This window comes from Notothenia coriiceps, unplaced genomic scaffold (assembly GCF_000735185.1).
Source record: "Notothenia coriiceps isolate Sejong01 unplaced genomic scaffold, NC01 NC01_scaffold00023139, whole genome shotgun sequence".
Taxonomy (NCBI): domain Eukaryota; kingdom Metazoa; phylum Chordata; class Actinopteri; order Perciformes; family Nototheniidae; genus Notothenia; species Notothenia coriiceps.
Window position 1 is genome coordinate 271,438 of NW_011355840.1, and position 20,592 is coordinate 292,029.

The 20,592-nt window shown below is 40.7% G+C and overlaps 1 protein-coding gene across 3 annotated transcripts in view; it reads left to right on the top strand.

Moving 5' to 3' along the window:
* The first annotated feature begins 5,774 nt into the window (after positions 1–5,774).
* Positions 5,775–20,592, top strand: part of smc4 (structural maintenance of chromosomes 4) — a 20,757-nt gene continuing 5,939 nt past the window's right edge. The window contains exons 1-14 of one of the 3 annotated variants that reach the window (XM_010781350.1): positions 5,775–5,971; positions 7,386–7,543; positions 8,531–8,721; positions 9,278–9,469; positions 10,507–10,683; positions 12,541–12,705; positions 13,230–13,357; positions 13,573–13,713; positions 14,017–14,167; positions 15,859–16,023; positions 16,134–16,367; positions 16,518–16,703; positions 16,808–16,969; positions 17,073–17,298. In XM_010781350.1, coding sequence (XP_010779652.1) covers positions 7,396–7,543; positions 8,531–8,721; positions 9,278–9,469; positions 10,507–10,683; positions 12,541–12,705; positions 13,230–13,357; positions 13,573–13,713; positions 14,017–14,167; positions 15,859–16,023; positions 16,134–16,367; positions 16,518–16,703; positions 16,808–16,969; positions 17,073–17,298 — 2,266 coding nt within the window. In that variant the 5' untranslated portion in view covers positions 5,775–5,971; positions 7,386–7,395. Of the gene's footprint in view, positions 5,972–7,385; positions 7,544–7,638; positions 7,804–8,530; positions 8,722–9,277; positions 9,470–10,506; positions 10,684–12,540; positions 12,706–13,229; positions 13,358–13,572; positions 13,714–14,016; positions 14,168–15,858; positions 16,024–16,133; positions 16,368–16,517; positions 16,704–16,807; positions 16,970–17,072; positions 17,299–20,592 lie in introns of those variants that run through there. The other 2 variants (XM_010781351.1, XM_010781352.1) reach the window with 2 other exon arrangements.

A 20,592-nucleotide genomic window follows, 5' to 3' on the forward strand; every position in this document is an offset into this window, starting at 1 on the left:
TCTAAATCACAGGGTGTTCATATTGCAATTACGGTCCCGGTGTTGTGTAGGTATCCTCTTACGCGAAAAACGAACCCTCTCTCTCTCTTCTCTCTCTCTCTCACTGGTCGCAACCGTTAAGAACACTCTTTGGTTACCGTGGACCTCACCCCAATTTACAGTTCGGGGAGGATGGGAGGTCGTGCGTGTATCCGGGTGTTGGGTTGATTGTGCGTGCTGTGACGTCGTGTGTGTGAAAGCGGGACAACCCGGAATATGACATCTCCGTCTTCCAAAAGGGAGTCTACCGCACCGGGCGTTTCGATGTCACGGCGGGTAGGCCGGACTTACTCCACCTAGAGACTCCCTTCGTACTATTGGAAGCTCCTCCTTAATCGTCGACCGCAGGGGAGCTCGACCTAACAAAGTATGGTCCAGGCGGATACACAGTTTCTCCCCTCCTCTATAAGTATTGAGTGTGTCAAAAGGTAAAAGTAGAAAATTTATTACTGGTAACTCCTTTCAGTTTTCAGGATACCCCTTTCAGTGTTAGATTTAACGGGAAACCAGAACTCATTCGTGTGGTAATAACTAATTAGAAGACGAAACGTAGAAAGTCCCAGCGGACACATAAGACACCGGACCCCAGGTCTGAGTCGTCTTAGAGAATGGGAGGTCCCTCCGTCGATACAGTAGGTTCGGAAACGTTGGGTGCACGGTTTTCAGTATGTCCATGTAGGTAAACAAAATACGCATCCGAGAGTTATCCATATCTATACACTGATTTTGTTTACAAGTGATTCTAAATAGTACAGTCCCAAAAATCTTATATTGGTACAATGCGACTTTGAAAACAAAAATTAGAGCGCAAACTATCTTCATCGAACTCGGACCGGACTCATGCGTGACTGTAGTGAACTCGGGAAATGGGATAAAAAGTCCAGAAACATTTAATTGTCTCCCAAATAACTAAACATAATGTTTTTTTCCGATTTAAATTTCTGGTTATGCTAAGATACTCAGAACTCACGACAACATGATTCCCTCCCCGTCGTGACTGTTGGACCTTGTGCGTCATTACCTAAAAGGGACCAAGTGTATATCGTAAAAATATAATACATAAAAACTAAGACTGTGCGAGGACCTGCGAATATATTGTTTATTATTAGTTTATTATTTATTATTTCATCGTACATAAATATATGGTCGCGAGAAGGAACACGAGTTTCGCGAATTCAACTCCCAGAGATACACGCACTACACACCTACGCAATGATTACATTCAGACACACTGTAGATTACAACCTCTTTGGACCATTTATATACTTATTGAAAACAATTTACAAAATGTAAAACCTTGGAAAATGCTGTTTAATTATTTTTAATAGCCTTAATTTTCGCTAAATTTATTTATCAACTTTGAACACTTTTAAGACCCCGCGGACACCCTGCTGTAATGGTTGTTGGGCTATGTTGTGTTGTGTTTACTAAATGCCTGCAGCTGGTTGGTCAGAGCATGGCTTCTGATGCTGGCTGGCAGCTGGTGTGGATGTGACCTGCTTTAAACTTTATTGGTCTAAACTCAGATTGGCTTTTTCTTCCACTGTCATTCAAATGATGAATTATAAATCATCTCTTATACCTCTAAGACTTACTTGTAGTTGTCAGTCTTGCAAGTATTGTAAAAGACGGGCATCAGAAGACATTTTGTTGACAACACAGTGCAGAGGATGCCAGCATAACAATTATGTGCTAAGCTTTTTGAATTTATTTTTGGGTGTGGTTAGGTGAATATGATTAATTACGGAGAGTAGTTTCACCCAAGCACTTGATACATAAATGTTTAAAATCAGAAAAAGGAAAGGTCTTTAGCCTTACCTTGGCTGGCCAGTGTTGAGCGTAGCATCCCACTTTTTGACCAGATCTTGATCTGCCCATCTTCTCCAGCTGAATAATAAGATACAGAAAGAGATATAAAGATTTTCTTTCTTTCTTATTGATTCATTCACAAACATTATATTTCAAGGAAAAGTTATAGCATATGTGCTTATATAAGCTTATTAAACCAATGGGTTTGTTTTTTTAAATCCAAATGAATATATGTATATCCCTGTAGTCTTTACCTGTAATAAGAGCAGTGCCATCATAGTTCCATCTTCCAGCCAGAACCGCTCCTTTGTGAGCTTCAACACTCTTCTCAATGCGCCCTATTTTCGAGGTGAGGTGGAACTTCCCTGTGAAGAGGCAGAACAGGCTTATATAAATATTCAATGCTTGATTTGGTTGTTAGCAGTCAATAATTCAGGAATAATAACATCTGCGTTATACTCTAGCTACTATGTGGCTGCTGTTTACATAGACTATGTTTCCATAAGTCTGATTGGTTCAGGCTGCTGCATCAAGCAAAAGCACACACTGTTTGTAAATGATCAAACTAGGACTGTATAGTCCAGGACTTTAAATAAATATACAAGCGTTGATCCCTTAAAGAAAATAAGCAACAAAGCTTAATTTTCCCCTCTCAGATCATCTTAAAACATATTGCATATATGACAGCTTAAGGGTTTCAGTTGGTTGAAATGGGGCAATTTTGTATTTGCTAGACAAGAAGGGTGATCAGGCATGGAGACAGTTATTGAAAACGCTAGCCCAACATATATTTTGTGGCAGTGTGTATTAAAAAAATCTGAATGTTCTATGTAATTTCTGGTGGCCTAAAACTGCAAATCAGCATGCTGCAGCTCTCTCCCACTGTTAAATGTGGACATGCCAACAAACGTGGATGTTACTGGTCCAGCAGGTAGTGAGTATAACAGGAAAGTACAGCTGTACTTAAAGACTCTTTTGAATGAATTACATATTAAAAAGATTTACTCACATATGCACTGACTCAGTCTCATATTTGTCTCAGTCATAACGTTGTCTATGCAATGCTTCTGTATTTGTATTGGTCGTTTGCTTGTTGTTCTAAAATGTTTTTTTGTATGATAACTTGAAGTTAAAATGTATTAACCCCTTGCTCTTTTATTTCTATTTATATAGGGTTGGTTGCAACATTCCTGATGATACATTTGTGGGAAATCATAATAACACAACATTCAGTTGAACGGGGTTAAAGTGAATGAGACTGTTGTTCCAAACAGACAGCCCAGCAATATCCTTCATGCTACATTTTTCAGCTTTAGGACAGTCTGGTACTATTCACCACAATATCCTTTCTGAACAAAATCAGTCATGCAATCATGCTTTGCAATGAGAAAATATTACACAAACTAAATACTTAAGTGTACTTATTATTTTGATGTGATGTTGAATATTCTGTTTCTGAGAATATAAGATTACACACAAAATGTGAAACTAAATCCAAATGTTCTCAAAATGTGAAACTAAATCCAATTATCCCCCGTAAAAAAAAAATAGCTAACTTATATTGTATACTGTTAGAAGGTAAAAAGCAAAAGTAAGTTGCAAAAGTGAATCTTAACAGAGTTTTCACTACTCCTTTGTCTGGCAAAGAAAATTGCTGCTTCAGTCTGTGGGTGTGTTTATGCAACCCTACACTGCCATTAGTGTTGTGACCTCACATTGCCTGCCATAAAAGAACATCCATATCATGTGTGTTTATATCTAATATAGGCTGAAGAGAAATAAGAAGCCATGTGGATGCATGACACAAACACGCTGTTGTCAAGTTTGGCATTACACATATAAAGATGCAAAACAAAAATTCACTTTTAGTGTTTGACATTGAATATCAATAACAACTACAGCAGGTTGTAGTATTTCACTCTCTAGTGCAATACTACAATCCTCTTTTGAAGTTAAATCATGGAAATAAATATGCTTGTATGCATTATTAAAAAGGTGGAGGCTATTTAATTAAACTACAAGGAAAAACTCCTGAGCCATCACCTGATTTTCCTAATGATCAAGGAAGACCCTGGGTGTTAACTCAGAATAAAAATCAGGCTGAAAGAACTCTGTAACCATTCATTATGTTTAGTTACATGAGTTTAGTGGTTAATTTAACATTTGATGATTACATTCAACATAAAGTTGTCTTCCTAATTTTGCACTGACCCTTCTCATGGGGCTGTTAACTAAATAAAAAACTTGTGAAACAAAACTGACTTTGATTTTATGAATACACTCAAGATACAAAATTGTAGAGATAAAAAAAACTTGCCATCAGTGCTGGTAAGGACAAAGATCTCAGACTGGTTCTGTTTCTTGCCACCAACGGTCTTAGGGAACCAGTGTAGATCAATGGGGTAAATATCATCTGGCAATTTGACAACTAGATTGGTCTCACTGGTCAGCAGGTTCCACTTAAGTATCTGATGGTCCTCACTGCATGAGTACAGCTCATCTGCTGAGGTCCAGCCAACACAACTCACAAGTTCCTTATGTGATCTGCTGTTAAGGAAAGTGTTAGAAAGGTAGGCATATGTATTTGTAATTGGTCATTCAAAATCCCATGGTTGCTTTTGCAATAAGTAGGGACTTTTGAAAATAGAATAAACAAGTTCTAGATTCAGCAGAAGTTAGGTGCTAGGTCGACCCCAGCAAATCAATACAAGGCTTAAATGACTACACTTGTAAATATAATAATACTTACTGTGGGATATATATAAACGAATTATGATTCTGATAACACGTATAGTGGTAACACTTTCAAAGTGTTGACGTTGAGTTATTTGAACTGTACAGAAACGCAATGTAAGGTTGGTAAACGACATCGTAAAAAGGATATGTTTGGGTTCCTGTAGCAACGATGTTTTCAATCTCATGGTGGATGTTTGCTCTGTTGATCCCTAAACGAACAAGACATTGTCAGTTAGTGAACGCCCTCTCATATAAAACTTCTTTATAACACAACAATGTCAAAAACAGAAAGAAACAACATAAACATTCAATCCAAAACATTGAACCGTACCCTTAATATATGGCGACTTAGCTGTTAGCATGCTCTGGTAGCTCTCTGTAACGGTGGATGAAACAAGCGTCTGCAGTTGCTACGGTCCCTGCCACCGTTGCTAACGTGAATCCTCAGATGTCCCAGAGCCTTGCCTGCTACTTGAATGCTAAAGTTAACTTGATTTTCTGCTTATAACGGACATCCTTCTGTCGTTACCGACTTTAGTTATGGGACAGTCAGCAATGTATGCGTATCACTTGGTCCAGCAAATACGCATGAACAGTTAATTAAGTATACAGAAAGCCTATCCATCACTTATTAGCAATTCCTCGCCCAAGCTATCCATGCTAACTGCTGGTAGCCATGTAAAATGGGTCATGAGCGTCATAAGAAGCTAGTTGAAACGCAAGTTATCGCGAGATAACTTGCGAGAGTTGTGTCATCGAAAACAGATATTTCGAATGATTTACCAGTATAAATGGCACATTTTAAATGAATGTTCGTAATGGCACTCAATAAAATGAAATAAAATAACACAACTCGTCCGTCGATCGAATAATACTTCCTCGAATGTAAAACTGTTCCTCTGGGCGGGACTTTGTTCTAATGTAACCAGGCAACCGTTTGGACACGTAGAAACTTTACGCTTTGAATATATGACAATAATCTTACTCAATATACCATTGTGAAAAGCACATATTGTTACTTTCTGCGTTTTCCAGTTTTGTTATTTGTGTCGTCTTATTATTGTTTGTTTGGAGCGAGGCGGAGTTGGCTTCGTCCCCTTTTTTGAATTTCGTGTTTTTTTCCCCCTGCCCTTTGAACGTTCCATGGTGCCTTGCGTCAGTTTGTAACGAATCTGGTTCGACAGCACAGTTTAGGCGCCATTTACAAGTTAGAGTTTTCAAGTAGGAGAGCGACTCGGCACGGACACGGGCTATATTTTGTGGATTATATTATTCGATTTTGGATTAACGAATACTTTTTCCGATTACGTGATTTGGGTCAGAAAGGAAGACTATTGACAGACCGTGCTTTTATCGTGGAAGGTATATTGAAACACTTTAGCTGAGAGTAAGTGAATGAATGGGTTCCGTCTATTTGCTGAAACGCATAACTTTAGCTCCCAACCTTAGTTAACATTAACAACGCGATACGTTTCAACATTAGCTCAGATTAAAAACGTAATGACTAACAATACTGCGGTATGTAACGCGAAGTGGTCTCTTTTTTGCCTTTTATTACATTTAACGCAAGACGTGCCTTGTTGTAGTCACACACGCCCCTGGCTGAAATATAACTTTTCTAAGCTAACGTTAATGTTGCTATGCTAAATGTTAAATTGCAGAAATACGTTTGGCTGCTTAAAGTCAACCACGTTAGTGTTTGGCAATGTTATTTATGCGAATAACATATAAATTCGCCCCTTTCAATTGCGATACGGTTCACATTGAGTACAGTATGCTTTACAGTGTTTCAGTAACGTTACACATCCAAGACGAAGATACGTTTGATAGTCAAAGTTTGCTATTTCATTAGCATGCTGCATTATTTCACATCTGATAGTTAGCTACAGCTGCTAAATTCACGTTAACATTAGCCAAGTCAGCGCATTAACGTGGCAAAGTTAACAATAAATGCGTTTATCCTGTGGCCGAGCAACCGTTACTAAAGTACTTATCTGCATAGACATATACAGTTACGTTATATTGACGTTACATTCGTTCTTTGAATGAGTTAGCGATTTAGGTTGGTCCGTGTGCACCTCCGACCCCAACATAACAGTGGATTACATTTGATATTGGTGTCAGTTTAAGCTCTTCGTTTAATTTAGGACGTTGCGTTTTAACCACCGGGTAGTGAGCCAGTTTAGCTAATAACCATACAACATAGAAAAGGTTGTGCACTTTAGGAAGAAAATGTAGCTATTTGCATATTAACAGGGTTTTCCTGTTAGCGTTACGTTAACAGTATCTTCCGTTTTTCCCATCATTGCAAGGGTCATTATTCGTTCAACTTTGTGACGCAGAAATGAAAAACCTACATTTGATGCAGAGGGGTACTGAAACGAATCTGTCACAGCATAGGAAGTTATTAATTTGTAATGTTTGCTGTTAGAATATCATCTAATTTGTTATAATCATCAGGCAGTTGTCAGCCTGATCTCTTTACTGATATTATCAGGGTGATATCCTTTTTTTAATCAAACTTCAGGTTATACACATGATGATTCATGTTGTTACTGTATGTTTTGATGTAAGTAAAAGAGGGAGCGAGAAAAAAAATCAAGCTATGGTCCAATTAAAAATATATACCGACTAACAGTTGGATAGGGCGGCAGGGGGATCTGACTGGAAATGATTAAAGCCTGGTAGCTGCGTGTGACCGACTAAAAGTGGAGTTAGGAGATTGACAGGCACAAAAACCACTCATGGATAATCCTTTTTTTTTTTTTTTTTTTTTTTTTTTTTACCAATGACCCCTTTAGATTTAAAATCATGCCATCTAAAACGGCAAAGAGCTCAACTGCCTCCTCCAAGTCAAAAGGGAAAGGGTCGCAGCCCCGGGATGACTCCGAAGACGAGCTGGATGTACCCCCTCCACAAACCAAGTCCAATGGCCAAGAGGAGGCACCGCCGACAACTGGCAAGTAACAAAGGCTGTTTTGGTGTCTGTGAATCTAAATAAGTTGTGTTCACTCAATGGCGTTGCGTGTACTGCCGTTCTGTTAGTGGCCAATTGCCACAGCTGTGAATCTTTTTTTCTTACTTAAATCTCAACACGTAGTTATAATGGCTGATCATTTTTTAAATAAAGTGTCAGTCATCAATACTTGTCTTATGATTTTTGAGATGATTTTAATATCGTCGAGTTTACTTCTTCCCCGGATCTTCTCAACAAACGAGGTAAATCATTTCGGGTTATGGAGGGTTTTATGTTGTAGATCAAAAGTATGTTGTATGTTTTACGTTTTTGTTATAACTTGCAATTTGTAAAATAAATGGTATGACAAGATTAAGATACATAACGGCATTAAGTGATGTGTGTATTCTTTGGAATACGTTGAAATTGTTCACTGTGTGTCTGACTGCATGCATTTAATTAAAAAACATCCACCCCTCAGCTTGTTTATGCTTCTGTGAGCACAATAGATTTTGGACAGGTCGTTGTGGCTTGGTGTGATGGCAACATAATCGGTTTAACGTTATACATTATTATAAATAAATAAAACGATTGCCTCCCTGCGTTTGGCGTGCAGTTCGGCATGAGTGAATGTGTAACGTTGATGATAGAAATGTGGAATTGACTTATTTATTATCGACGAAATGAATGTGGCGCATCTACGATCTCGTATGAACGCTTCTCGTGAAGAGCGTTTGTATTTTAAATTGGGTTTGTTCATAAGCGGCCATGGTCTTTTTTCTTTTATGGCTTGGCTCTTGTTTTCAGAACAAAGAAAAAATAACGCCTGTCAACTTTCTCGGAGTGTCTGTTTGACTGCGGTTGTAACTTGCTGCCTGTGTTTTGTTTGTTTGTTTTTTTGGCTCCTCCACCCCTCCCCCACGCGCCACTGTCCCCCACCTGAAACGACACGCACAGGGGAATAAAAGTTGTACTTTTTCTGTGCCACAGATGCGTCTCTGGGGGAAGCTGCCGAGGCGGCTGATAATCGGAGTTTGGAGGAGATTCTCGGCAGCATCCCTCCACCCCCGCCCCCAGCGATGACCAATGAACCGGGCGCTCCACGCCTGATGATAACGCATTTAGTTAATCGCAACTTTAAATCTTACTCAGGAGAGCAGATTCTGGGGCCTTTTCACAAGGTATGACCAAACATGGTTACAAATGTCATCCCATTGTGGGAAATACTTTGTTAATGTGTTGTTTTAAACTCCCAGATTTACCATCATTCTAGTGTTTATCAATTTTATTTAAATTGTCATATTGCACAGCTATACTGCCTGTGTACCTTGGTTGCCTGGAAATACATACAAAATAAATAAATAATTGTTTATACTACATTATAACATTTCATTGAGTTAAAAAAAAAATAGGTAGGAAAAGTCACATTCCTCCATTTTGATTTAGTGAGTGTATCGTGCAAGGGGTAGTGATGTGCTGACATATCCCATCAATTATATATGTTGTTAAACTTTGTCTTTTGACAATTTTCTGATCCCCCCCCTGTGCGCTGCGAATATAAGTGTATTAAAGTAAATCTTCACTACACCCTTTTGAAAAACATTCACTATCACAAACTAACTATGTTTAAATTGTAACGTATAGCCTGTATGACATTTACAGTATTTACTTGTGGCTGCAGTATATTTTTATGTAATTGATTGACCTGGTTTTTTCTCCCCCCCATCTTTCTCTCAGCGCTTTTCCTGCATCATTGGTCCAAATGGGAGTGGGAAGTCCAATGTGATAGATTCAATGCTCTTTGTGTTTGGATACAGAGCTCAAAAAATCAGATCAAAAAAGCTCTCAGTGCTGATTCACAGCTCTGATCAACATAAGGATGTGCAAAGCTGTACTGTGGAAGTCCATTTTCAAAAGATTATTGATAAGGTATATATCTGTCACACAGATGTAAATTACACTCACTCTGTATCAATTTAGGAGAGAACACAATTCATTTCGCCTGGGGGGGTGAACATTCATATTTCCTTGTAGTTAGATGTTGTTGTGTTTTTGTATTATATTTTGTTACTCCTTGATCATGATATAATATTGCCACACAATGATCAGAACCCTGATTAAACCGAGACTCAAAGCAGTCATGAAAGTTCCAACTACCACCTACACATGTCATAGTGAATTCACAAAGGGGCTAGGATTGAGTCCTCTATCTTTGAACGCTTTTTAAACGTTCAAAACAGTAACTAAGCTGTATTTATTTGATGGTACTGTGAATTTCAATAACATGGTTGTTAGTTATGCCCATTTATTATTAGCATTGGATCACACATTAGTTAACCTTGTCAAAACTCCTGACAAAAGTGTAATGAATTAAAAGTTAAAAAAAAATCTGAATTTGATCTGCCACAGAGTTTTAGTTTTGTCTTGACCCCTGTAACATTTCTGATTCTTCTCATTCTCTAAGCCTTTCTTTATGGTTAAGCAGTTCCGATTAAATTAAAATCAAATTACTAAACTGATTTCTATACATTCTGCTGACTTTACAATCTGTTCTTTTTTTTAATTAAAATGATTGTTAGATGTGATGTAGACAACTTAGATTATTTGACCTGTTCTTTCAATTATTACTTTTTTAGCCAAATAATCGATGTGTTTGCAATGCGTTTATAATCTTATTGTATCTGACACATTTTGAAAACGTGGTACATTTAACTGGATATAATACACTAACCTGATGTGGTTTAACCTGTAACTGTATCTGCCCTAGATCTGTGTTGTGCTTTTTAAACAAGCCTTTTTGTTGATTGTTTTTAATATTGAGTGTTTTTGTCTAACCTCTCTCAGTGGATTTGTCAGTATCAGGGGCATGATCATTTTATGAGTAGAGCTGTTAGAGTTTCTCCTCAACTGTTCTGCACTAAACTGCCCTCTGTCTTCTGCCCCCCCCCACCCACCCTCTGAGCCAGGAAGGAGATGACTACGAAGTCATCCCCAACAGCAAGTTCTATGTTTCCAGGACGGCCAACAAAGACAGCTCCTCAGCCTATCATATCGGTGACAAAAAAGCCACATTCAAAGAAGTGGGGGTTTTACTCCGGAGCCATGGCATTGACCTCGACCACAACAGATTTCTGATCTTACAGGTAATTGTGCATTTATTTGTATTTTTCTTTAACTCTGCTTTTGTATTCTTGCTCTGACCATCCCATTCTGTCAGAGATGTTCTGCTCTTCCTTCTTTGTCCATTTCACAGTCCACTGTGGGTCAAATGTTTCATGGTGACCTTACAGCCATGCCTGTCTGCGGGGATAACCTGTTGCCCTGGAATTGGATAGGAGAGGATGTACTCTCTACGAGTCCTTAGACTGCTATAGCAGCGCATCATGGTTTGAAACAGTGTGGAAAAGGTGCGAACCATTATTTGCTGCTTTAGAATTTTAAGGAATAAATTCAATTGTACCGATACATGGACCGGTTTGTGAGTGGCTGTATTTGAAAATGAACTCTGGTTTTGTAGTGGGGGAGCCTTTTTATGGGTTTTGCGCTCCAGTGGGTACAGGTTGGACGACCTCCTTCCCCCCCCCCCCCTTCCCATGTACCTGCCACGCTTTAGCAGCACGTAAATATTGGCGTGTGAGACCCCAACCCCAATATTGGCAGTGCTGCTTCAGTGTGGCCGGATCAAACACCCTCCATTACCATGGCTTTTATTGGTTCAACATTTTGTTTATTTTTTTACCTCACTGGCAAATGTACTGCATTCCTGTTTATTTTGTATTATTTGTGTTTTTAGATGATTTTGAACATTTAGTATTGTGTTGCTGAGTTTGCACCAGTTCTCTTGTTGCATCCCTTTCCCTCCTGATTGTATTACATGTGTAACCTACCCATTATTACTGATTAACCCATGGCTTATGGGGTGATGCAATAGGTCAGAACAAAACAAAAAGGCTGATTTAATCTTGGTTGTCCCATTTCTTACATTTTATTTTATTATTTTTGCTGTGTGCGTTGTAGTTTAACGTGAACACTTGGTGTCTCCTATCCTCTTGTTTATGGTCAGGTTGATTACATGTGTTCTGCTTGACTTTGTTCTACGTAGATTTGTGTTTGTGTGTGTGCATGTCTACTCTCCCTGTTAGATGTTCAGCTCTCTGTCCATGACATGATTGCATGAGTATTGGAAGAGGCTTTAGCTTTTCTCCAAAGTCACTTTTCCTTTCCTTAGGCCTCTGTCTAAGAGGAAGCTGTCGGGTCTGTTCACTGGTGAGAGCAGAGGTTGACGTGGGAACTCCCCTACCTCTACTGGCTTCTCTTTTCTTTCACACATAAGTTGTACCCGAGCTGCCCTTTTTCTATACCTATAAAGGACATATGATTTTGGAACAAGATGCTTCTATATTTGCAGATATAGAGTTAAGATCAAATATTTAACGGAGATATAGTTTTATTCTAAGCCATCATGCTTAAAAATTAATAATGTTCAAACCAGTATGATTACTCCTTAGAGCTTTGCCTAACTCTGTGACAACTAGAATACACTGTGGGAAATGAACCCACGGTGCAGATCACAGAAGTCCGCAATCCTAAAAAGGTGGAAAAGAAGAAAAGTGTGTAATGGGCCATCATTATTGGTGGGGTTGGGATAATGTGTAAATAAGCATTTTCATGGTATACTTGTTTTACCTAATTGAACCATGTCCATTATTTTGAACATTTGTTTTAAATTATTTTTATTTGATGTCCTCTTTTTATTTAGCTCAGTGTAATATTTGTGTGTTTTGCGGAGAGCCATCGTGTTCTCAAACTGTGTGTGTGGGTGTGGGTGTGGGTGTGTGGGGCAGATCAACAGTTTTTTAAAGTAGAGAGGTCTAAATTCAATTGACCACTTCTTAATAGTCTAATACAATATTATTTAATTATAAGAGTGTTTTATTAGAACTCTTGGCTCCATGTTGAAATGAAAGTATCTTTTTCCTTGTGATCTGGACTGTGTTTAGGGTGAGGTGGAGCAGATAGCCATGATGAAGCCCAAAGGTCAGACGGAGCATGACGAGGGCATGCTGGAGTACCTGGAGGACATCATCGGCTCCTGGCGCCTCAAGCAGCCCATCCTGACCCTGGCCCGCCGCATCGAGCTGCTCAATGAGCAGAGGGGAGAGAAGGTGACACTCACACACTCATGAGATAACAAACTTGGCTTCCTGTGTCTGGACTTCCTATGCTCTGCCTTTATACAGTAGAGGTTTAAATGTGCATAGTTTGTAAGCTTTTTATGCAAATATCAGGGATGAAAATAAATGTTTTTTAATAGTTGTGTACTGTGAAATGTAAGATAACTTGGTCTTTGGTTTGGCAGACTGCCCAAGACATGATTCATCGTGTTTCACAAAAGACACACTCACTTGAACACACATTGAACGCATTGATGAAAGTTGTGCTATATTAGTATTTCAACATATGTATTTTCATTTTGTCCAAGTAAGACGATACTCGAGTGATTAGAATCAAATGAATGCTATTGTAGCTCTTATCAAAATATTGATGTGGGATCAGAATGATGGAGATGCTATAAAACATTAATTCTGTATGTTTTAATAAGTCTCTTATTCATATTATTTTCTGTCTATAAATGTTATTACAGTTTTGTCACATGATATTAAGTACAGCAATATGTTTACTGTCCTAGCTTAACCGAGTGAAGCTGGTGGAAAAGGAGAAGAATGCGTTGGAGGGAGAAAAGAACAAAGCTGTGGAGTTCCTCACCCTGGAGAACAACATCTTCAAACACAAGAGTCGGCTCTGCCAGTATTACGTGTGAGTGCACCGGCAACATGTCCCTGTTCTCTGCAAGACTCATTCAAAAGGAAAACATCCTCGTTACATTTCAATGTTACCCTAGCATAGGAATGGCATTCTGAGCCTCACAGGGGCAACAGGACCCTCCTCTGGGGTCAGGCGCCGGTTTCTTTGGTTTATGTGTAAGCCACTAAGTTTTACTCACTTTCCTCCGGATCTCTCTTTGCCATCAGCGATGATCTGCAGAAGCGTGCTGTGGATAAAGATCAGGAGAAGCAGAGGATCATGGAGGACACCAAGGAACTCACTGAGAAAAATGCAAAGATATCAGAGGAAATTGAGAAAATGAACCAGGAGCTCAAAAATGTAGAAAAGTAAGAAATGTTTGTGCTTCCCCTCTAACCAATGTGACGGGCTTTAGAGGTTACAATCTGTTGGCCTCATCCAATCATTTGGTGGTCGTCAGTGTCTCTCTTTCCCTGTCCCGTTTGGATTCAGGAAAGCTGTTACGTATGTGTCCTAAATAGTTTTGTTCTGTTAGGAGTTAGCCATATTATTTATCATCATTCTTATTGTTCTATAATGGAAACATTTCTGCATTCATATTATTTTAATTGCAGTATTTCAAGACATTTTCTCCATGATTGACTAAAGTGAAATTGCTGTTTCTCCACCAGGAAACAAAATAAACTGAACAAGTACATAGAGACGCAGAAGCAGAAGTTCACCCAGCTGGACCTGCAGGACGTTGAAGTGCGTGAGAAAATCAAACACTCCAAGAGCAAGAACAAGAAACTGCAGAAGCAGCTGGAAAAGGACAAAGAAAAGGTATGTTGCTCTTTAGAAGGTGCTCCACCGCAGGCTGCTAAAGGACTTCATTCCACTTGGTATCACCGTGTGCTACTCTGCAATAGTGATCTCCCACTGTCGCATGATATGTCAGGAGAGCATAACTGTTGCCATTTCCTCCTCATTTACTATGCATAACCAAGAAATACATGGTTGTATTAAATCAAGGCAAGCTAGAACCAGCGGGATGACACTCCAGTGTTGCTCTGTTTATTCTGTACCGCGGCCAAGAAAGAAACATGGGCACTAAAAATACAATTTCCCGTTTCTTATATAAAAAAACAAGGGGATGTTGTTTTGAAGCCTGGAGAGAAATACATTCATTTCAGTCCTTACAGGAACCTTCATGTATTGCAGCATTCATTGTAACTTGTTCTTCTGAGTCTAACATTAACAAGTAGATTAAGAAGGTTCTTATTTTTCACATTTCCCCCCTCTCTAATTTCAGAGGCTCGTGTTTAACTGACAGAGCAGCATGCTGTTTATTTTTGTATTGTTCATTATTTGTTGTCTGCATTTTAAGAGACATTAGCCATAATTAATGTGGGATCTAAAGTGATTCATTTCTTAAATGTAAAGAAGTTAATGTTTCTGGATCACTGTGAAAATGAAGCCTTGTTTAAGTTTCAAAGATAATGTTAATTTGTGTAACAATGTTTCAGGCTGTGTAGTGTTTTAATCAAATGGGAGAGCGACAGTTTCCAGAGGAGGAACTGACGTCGCTCTGCCTGAAAGCTACACAAAGCAAGGGTTAAATACATCCTCAGATATTTCTCTTTACCCATGCAACAAAACAAATATGTTGTCTCGGTTGCAAAATGGTGTCCAGGCCTTGCTTTATTTGTTCATATGTTCCTCTCCTTGGACAAAGGGAAACCCCCTGGATTTCTTCTAGAGTATTTGTCATTATGCATTAAAGAAACTCTTCAATAAATTGTAAATCCAATGTAATGGCAGGAAGGACGATGTGCTGTAAAGTAGCCACTAGAGGGCTGTGAAGTAACACACAAGTGGATTGGTAGTGTGTGTCTGTTGATAGCCAACTCGTGCTCTGTTTCACTTTTAGTGGTGGACTAATGTTTCTCTCGCACACTTACTGAGCCTTTTCTTCACATAAAGATAGAGAATTCTGTTGTAAATGTAGGTCTAGCTTCCCGTCTCCTGCTCTGCTCCACCTACATGGCCGTGCTCTGGAAACATGTTGGGCCGAGGCAGGCCGGGCTCCGGGGAGCAGTGTTCTGCTGTGTGGTACTCAACTATGGCCAGGCTTGTGTAACGCTCCCAGCCGCCACACATTCCACCCGCAGTGAACCCTACGAAACACACACACACACACACACACACACACACAGCACTCCGCCTTGCCTGGTTTCAGCTCTGCCACGCGGCTTACTGTTGTGCCGGGCCCAACCAGGGCCTGCTCAGTCCGGAGTGTGTGTTTTATAGTTGGCCTGCTTCCGAATGTGTAGCTTATTCCATAAATTCACTTTATAACTCTCGTCTTCCCCGATCCCTTAACCTCACCGTCTAACTTCAGACTTAAGGGCTATCCCTCTGGTCGCTCTGAGGGTGTTTTGATGAGTTGTGTCCTCAGGTTGAACTCAGACAGGTGTTGTAGCTTCTGTTGCTTAGACTCCAGAGTCTGATAAATCTCATCTGTTTGTGTGCAGCTGGAGGAAGTGCGCGGGGTGCCTGCCAGCAGTGAAAAGGCCATCTCTGAGGCAACCGCTCGCAAGGAGGAGATGGAAAAGCAGAAAGTCAAAGAAGAGAAAAAACTGGAGGAGGTGATGGAGAGTCTGAAGGAAGAGACCAGCGGCTTGCAACAGGACAAAGAGGTGTGTGTATTAATCATGGTGTTAGTTTGTTGCATGCTTGGTTTCACTCTAGATAGTAAACTCTGCATTATTACTGTAAACCTTCAATGTGCTCTTCCTGTGTTCTCCAGACCAAAGAGAAGGAGCTGATGGAGCTCAGCAAGGCTGTGAATGAGACCCGCTCTCGTATGGACCTGGCTCAGTCGGAGCTCGACATCTACCTGAGCCGCCACAACACGGCGCTGACTCAGCTCAACACGGCCAAGCAGACGCTGCAGACGACCTCTGACACGCTGCGGGAGCGCCGCGCCGCCATCAAGGACCTGGAAGTGAAGATCCCTCAGAAAGAACAGGAGCTCAAGAAGGTCAAACCAACGTAGTTATTATAGTCACATCTTATTAATGTCATTAACTTCGAGCTAGGCTTACTATTTCTATTGACTACTGCTGCCACACGTATGGCGCCATTTGTTTAAGCTTTTGTTTAATTGCTTCTTTCTTTCTTTTCTCTACAGGACGCAGAAGCGCTGGAGCAGCTGATGAAGACGGATAATGAGACCAAGGAAGTGGTGAGGGAATTGAGGCAGAAGGTGGACGAAGCCAAGAGCTCTCTGACCTCCAACCGCAGCCGAGGAAGAGTCCTGGACGCCCTCATGCAGCAGAAGAAGAGTGGCAGAATCCCTGGCATCTTCGGAAGATTGGTAAAAATAAATAAATGTTTGGTTTCTAGTTATTGTGTGCTCAAAACATTTGTATTAAATGTAAGCATTGGATGTTGTCTCATCATTTATTTGTGTGCTTGCAGGGAGACCTGGGAGCCATAGAGGAGAAGTACGATGTGGCCATTTCCTCTAGTTGCGGCGCCCTGGACAACATCGTGGTGGATAGCATCGATACCGCCCAGAAGTGTGTGATGTTCCTTAAAGAGCAGAACATCGGCTTTGCAACTTTCATTGGTCTGGACAAGGTAAAGATCAATACACTTTGACTTTAGTAGCCGATCAAGACAGTAGTTTGGGGTTTGTGATTAAACATATCATCTCCTCGTACCTCCTCATCTCCTCCCCCAGATGAAGGTGTGGGAGAGAAACATGGCTCCCATCCGCACTCCAGAGGAAACCCCTCGTCTCTTCGACATGGTGCGTGTGAAGGAGGAGAGTGTGCGGCCAGCTTTCTACTTCGCCCTGAGGGACACCCTGGTGGCCCAGGACATGGAGCAGGCCACCAGGATGGCCTTCCAGAAGGACAAGCGCTGGAGGGTGGTCACCCTGAAGGGACAGATCATCGAGATGGCTGGTGGGTGCTCCCCCCCCCCCATAACTTTGTTTTGGTTAATCATTCTCTAGCTAGTTCTTACGGCCCGTCCACACAGCGGCGTGCGTTGACGCTTGCCGGCGGGCGTGTCTGAAACTCGGCCAACAACCAATCACATGAATCTCCCGCCCCTGACACACAAGCAGCTGTTTGATTGGCTAGAGCTTGTACTGGTATATGATTCGATTGGCTGACGCTTCTGCCGAGGCTTCAAAAGTTGAACATTGCTCAACTTTTGCAGCGAGCAATGCCAGCAACGCTCCACGTCGCTTCCCACGATGCAGTTCGGCGAAAAGTGACGTCACCCCATTCAAAGTGAATGGTGAAGCGTCAACGCACGCCGCTGGCATGATAGGCATGAAAAAAATCTTAAAAAATCTTGATGCTGGGCGTGTCTGAAGCTTGGCGATTTCACGCGCCAAAGGCGGCCAACAATCAATCAGGAATCTCCCAGGAATCTCCCGCCCGCCCCCGGCATACAAAGCAAACAGGTGAAAACTTACCAGTTTCACCAACTGTCTCTGCCACCTCCCTCCATGCCTGGTTCCTCCGGTTTAGGTCCCGGTAGGTAAACAGAGAGCAGTCGTAAAGGACCGGGACATTTCCTACAGCGATGATTAATTTATCCTTCATTTTATGACATATGGAAAAGACCTGCGGTATCTGCATACACGCGGTTCGATTGGCTAGCGCTTGTACTGGCGGGATTTACATAAACGGGATTTGATTGGCTGATGCCAGCTTCGAAAGCATCGGGAGCATCAAAAGTTGAACATTGCTCAACTTTTGTTGCTCACGATGCTTGCAAAGTCATGCTCCGCTCCCCACAATGCAGTTCGGCGAAGATTAAAAATCTTCTACGTCACCCCATTCAAGTGAATGGGCGAAGATTTGAAAGATTTTTTTCATGCCTGTGTGTGGACGGGCCGTAACCCTCCCTGATACTGACGGGCTGTCAGGAGAGGGAGAGAGAGAGAGGAAAAGAGATGCCTCGTTTATTTTCCCTGTGTTATTATCAGAAGTTACTCCAAACTTTTGAGTAATGTAGTTCATCTACTTTTAGTAGTTTGTTTAAATCTTTTAATTAAGTTGTTTTTGTTTGTAGAAGTGCATCATTCTTTGATTTATTGCAAAAATGAATCTGAACTTTTTGATCTGTTATGATGATAAACTGAAGCAATTTCAAAATTAACCCAATTAAGTGAGTTTTAAATCGTCCTACTTAGTTTATAAGGAAATTATGAAGAGGAACAAATTAAATGATTTGAAAATGATATCTATTTAGGTGCTGACGCTGTTGGCGGTTCTAGTGTTAACATACATTTAAATTAAATATGTGTAATGGCAAATTACATTACATTACATTGCATTTAGCTGTGACGCTTTTACCAAAGCGACTTACAATAAGTGCATTCGACCAGGAAGATACAACCTGGAAGAAAACAGAATCATATAAGTATATCAGGTTCATAGAGCAAAACATGTTCAAGCGCACTCAACTGCTTTTAGATAAGCCAGTCCCTTTATTAGTATATAAAGTGCTTTGTTAGTAATTTCAATCGCTTCAAAGTGGAGTCTAAAGAGATGAGTTTCCAGTCTGCGCGCGGAAGATGGCAAGCTTTCTGCTGTCCTGATTTCAATGGGGAGCTCATTCCAACCATTTTGGAGCCCAGGATAGCAAACCCATGTGTTTTTTGCTGATGGGGACTTGGGTCCGCTCCGCGTGCGGGTGCAGCGAGCTGTTTGGCTGATGAGCAGAGCGGAGTTGGCACGTGCTGGGGTGTGTACGGTTTAACCCATGTCCCTGGATGTAGGAAAGGCCAGATCCATTCGCAGCATGTACGCAAGTACCAGTGTCTTGAAGTGGATTCCAGCGTACTGGAAGGCCAGTGTAAGGGAGCGGAGGGGGCGTGGTGTGGAGAATTTTGGAAGGTTGAAGACCAGACGAGGCCGCTGCATTCTGGATGGAGCTGCCAGAGGTCGGAATGCGCACATGCAGGTAGACCAGCCAGGAGGAGAAGTTGCAGTAGTCTAGTCCGTGAGATGGACGAGAGAGCCTGGACCAAGAACTGCGCTGATTTCTGGCTCAGCTGGGGACGTATCCTCCGATGTTGTAACCGTGTATCTGCAGGCAGCGGAGTTGTAGCAAATGCCATATATGATTTCCCTACCTGGAATTCTGCCTTTTTGAACAGAACTTTTTTGAGTCCTAGCTATATTTGTCTGCAGTTTCTAGGGTAATATGAATCTAATATGGTTTGTCATTGGTCTAAATTAGATTTCAATGATTAACTGTGGTATGTAATGAAGATCATGATTGTGGGATTGAATCCCATTTTTCATAACCATTGTCTTTTTAACTGATTTAAATGCGGAAACTGGGCTTATCATCAGAATTTCGTAGGACTGACTTGACTTGCTTGACCTGAGCACATGGGAACTTGACTTGACTTGCTTGACTCTCATCACGTGACTTGGGACTTGCTTGATCTTGTAGGTCAAGACTTGAGACTTGCATCATGACTTGCACATGTAGGACTTACTCCCACCACTCTGCTATTTTCAAAGTATAATGAATTACAGTACATCTTTCCAAGGCCTTGCAGTGCCAAAACAGTCTCAAACTGATAATCTGGCAGTGGTACATTTATCACTCAATTCTCATTCTTCTCATCAACTTTTATGAATGTGCTGTATTAATGCAAAGAACAAAGAGTGTACTATATTTCAAAGGTGTATGTTGAAATTTTGACCCCCAAAGTACATTCATGAACAATTCCTGTACAAACGGACATGAATAATGGTCAACACTGTTATTGTTGTAATATTGCCAATTTAATAAAGTGCATTCCATAGGTTCATTAAATCCTGTGCCATATAAATTATATTTACATATGCCTGGCAACATATTTTCAAAGGCCTTAAGGGCCATCTATGGTCAGGATAATGCCAACAAAAAAACTTGTTAAAATATTACTGTTGAGTCGAAACCATATCTCTCAAATGATGTATGCGCTATCATTTCCCCACGTAAACATAACAGTCTGCCAATGAAATGGTGTGTCTCCTGTGCGCTCCACTTCCTCCATGCGCCACCGATAACTTTCTCCAAAAAAAGAAAGACAATTCTGGGTAACGGGTTAGTTTCTCGTTCTTTTTTTTTTTTTTTTTTTTTTTCATGTCCCGAATGTTTCTCAAATACATTATATCAAAAATATACCACGCAATGCATCATTTTTGCTTCTAAACCTTGCAAATAGATTTTGTGTATATGAA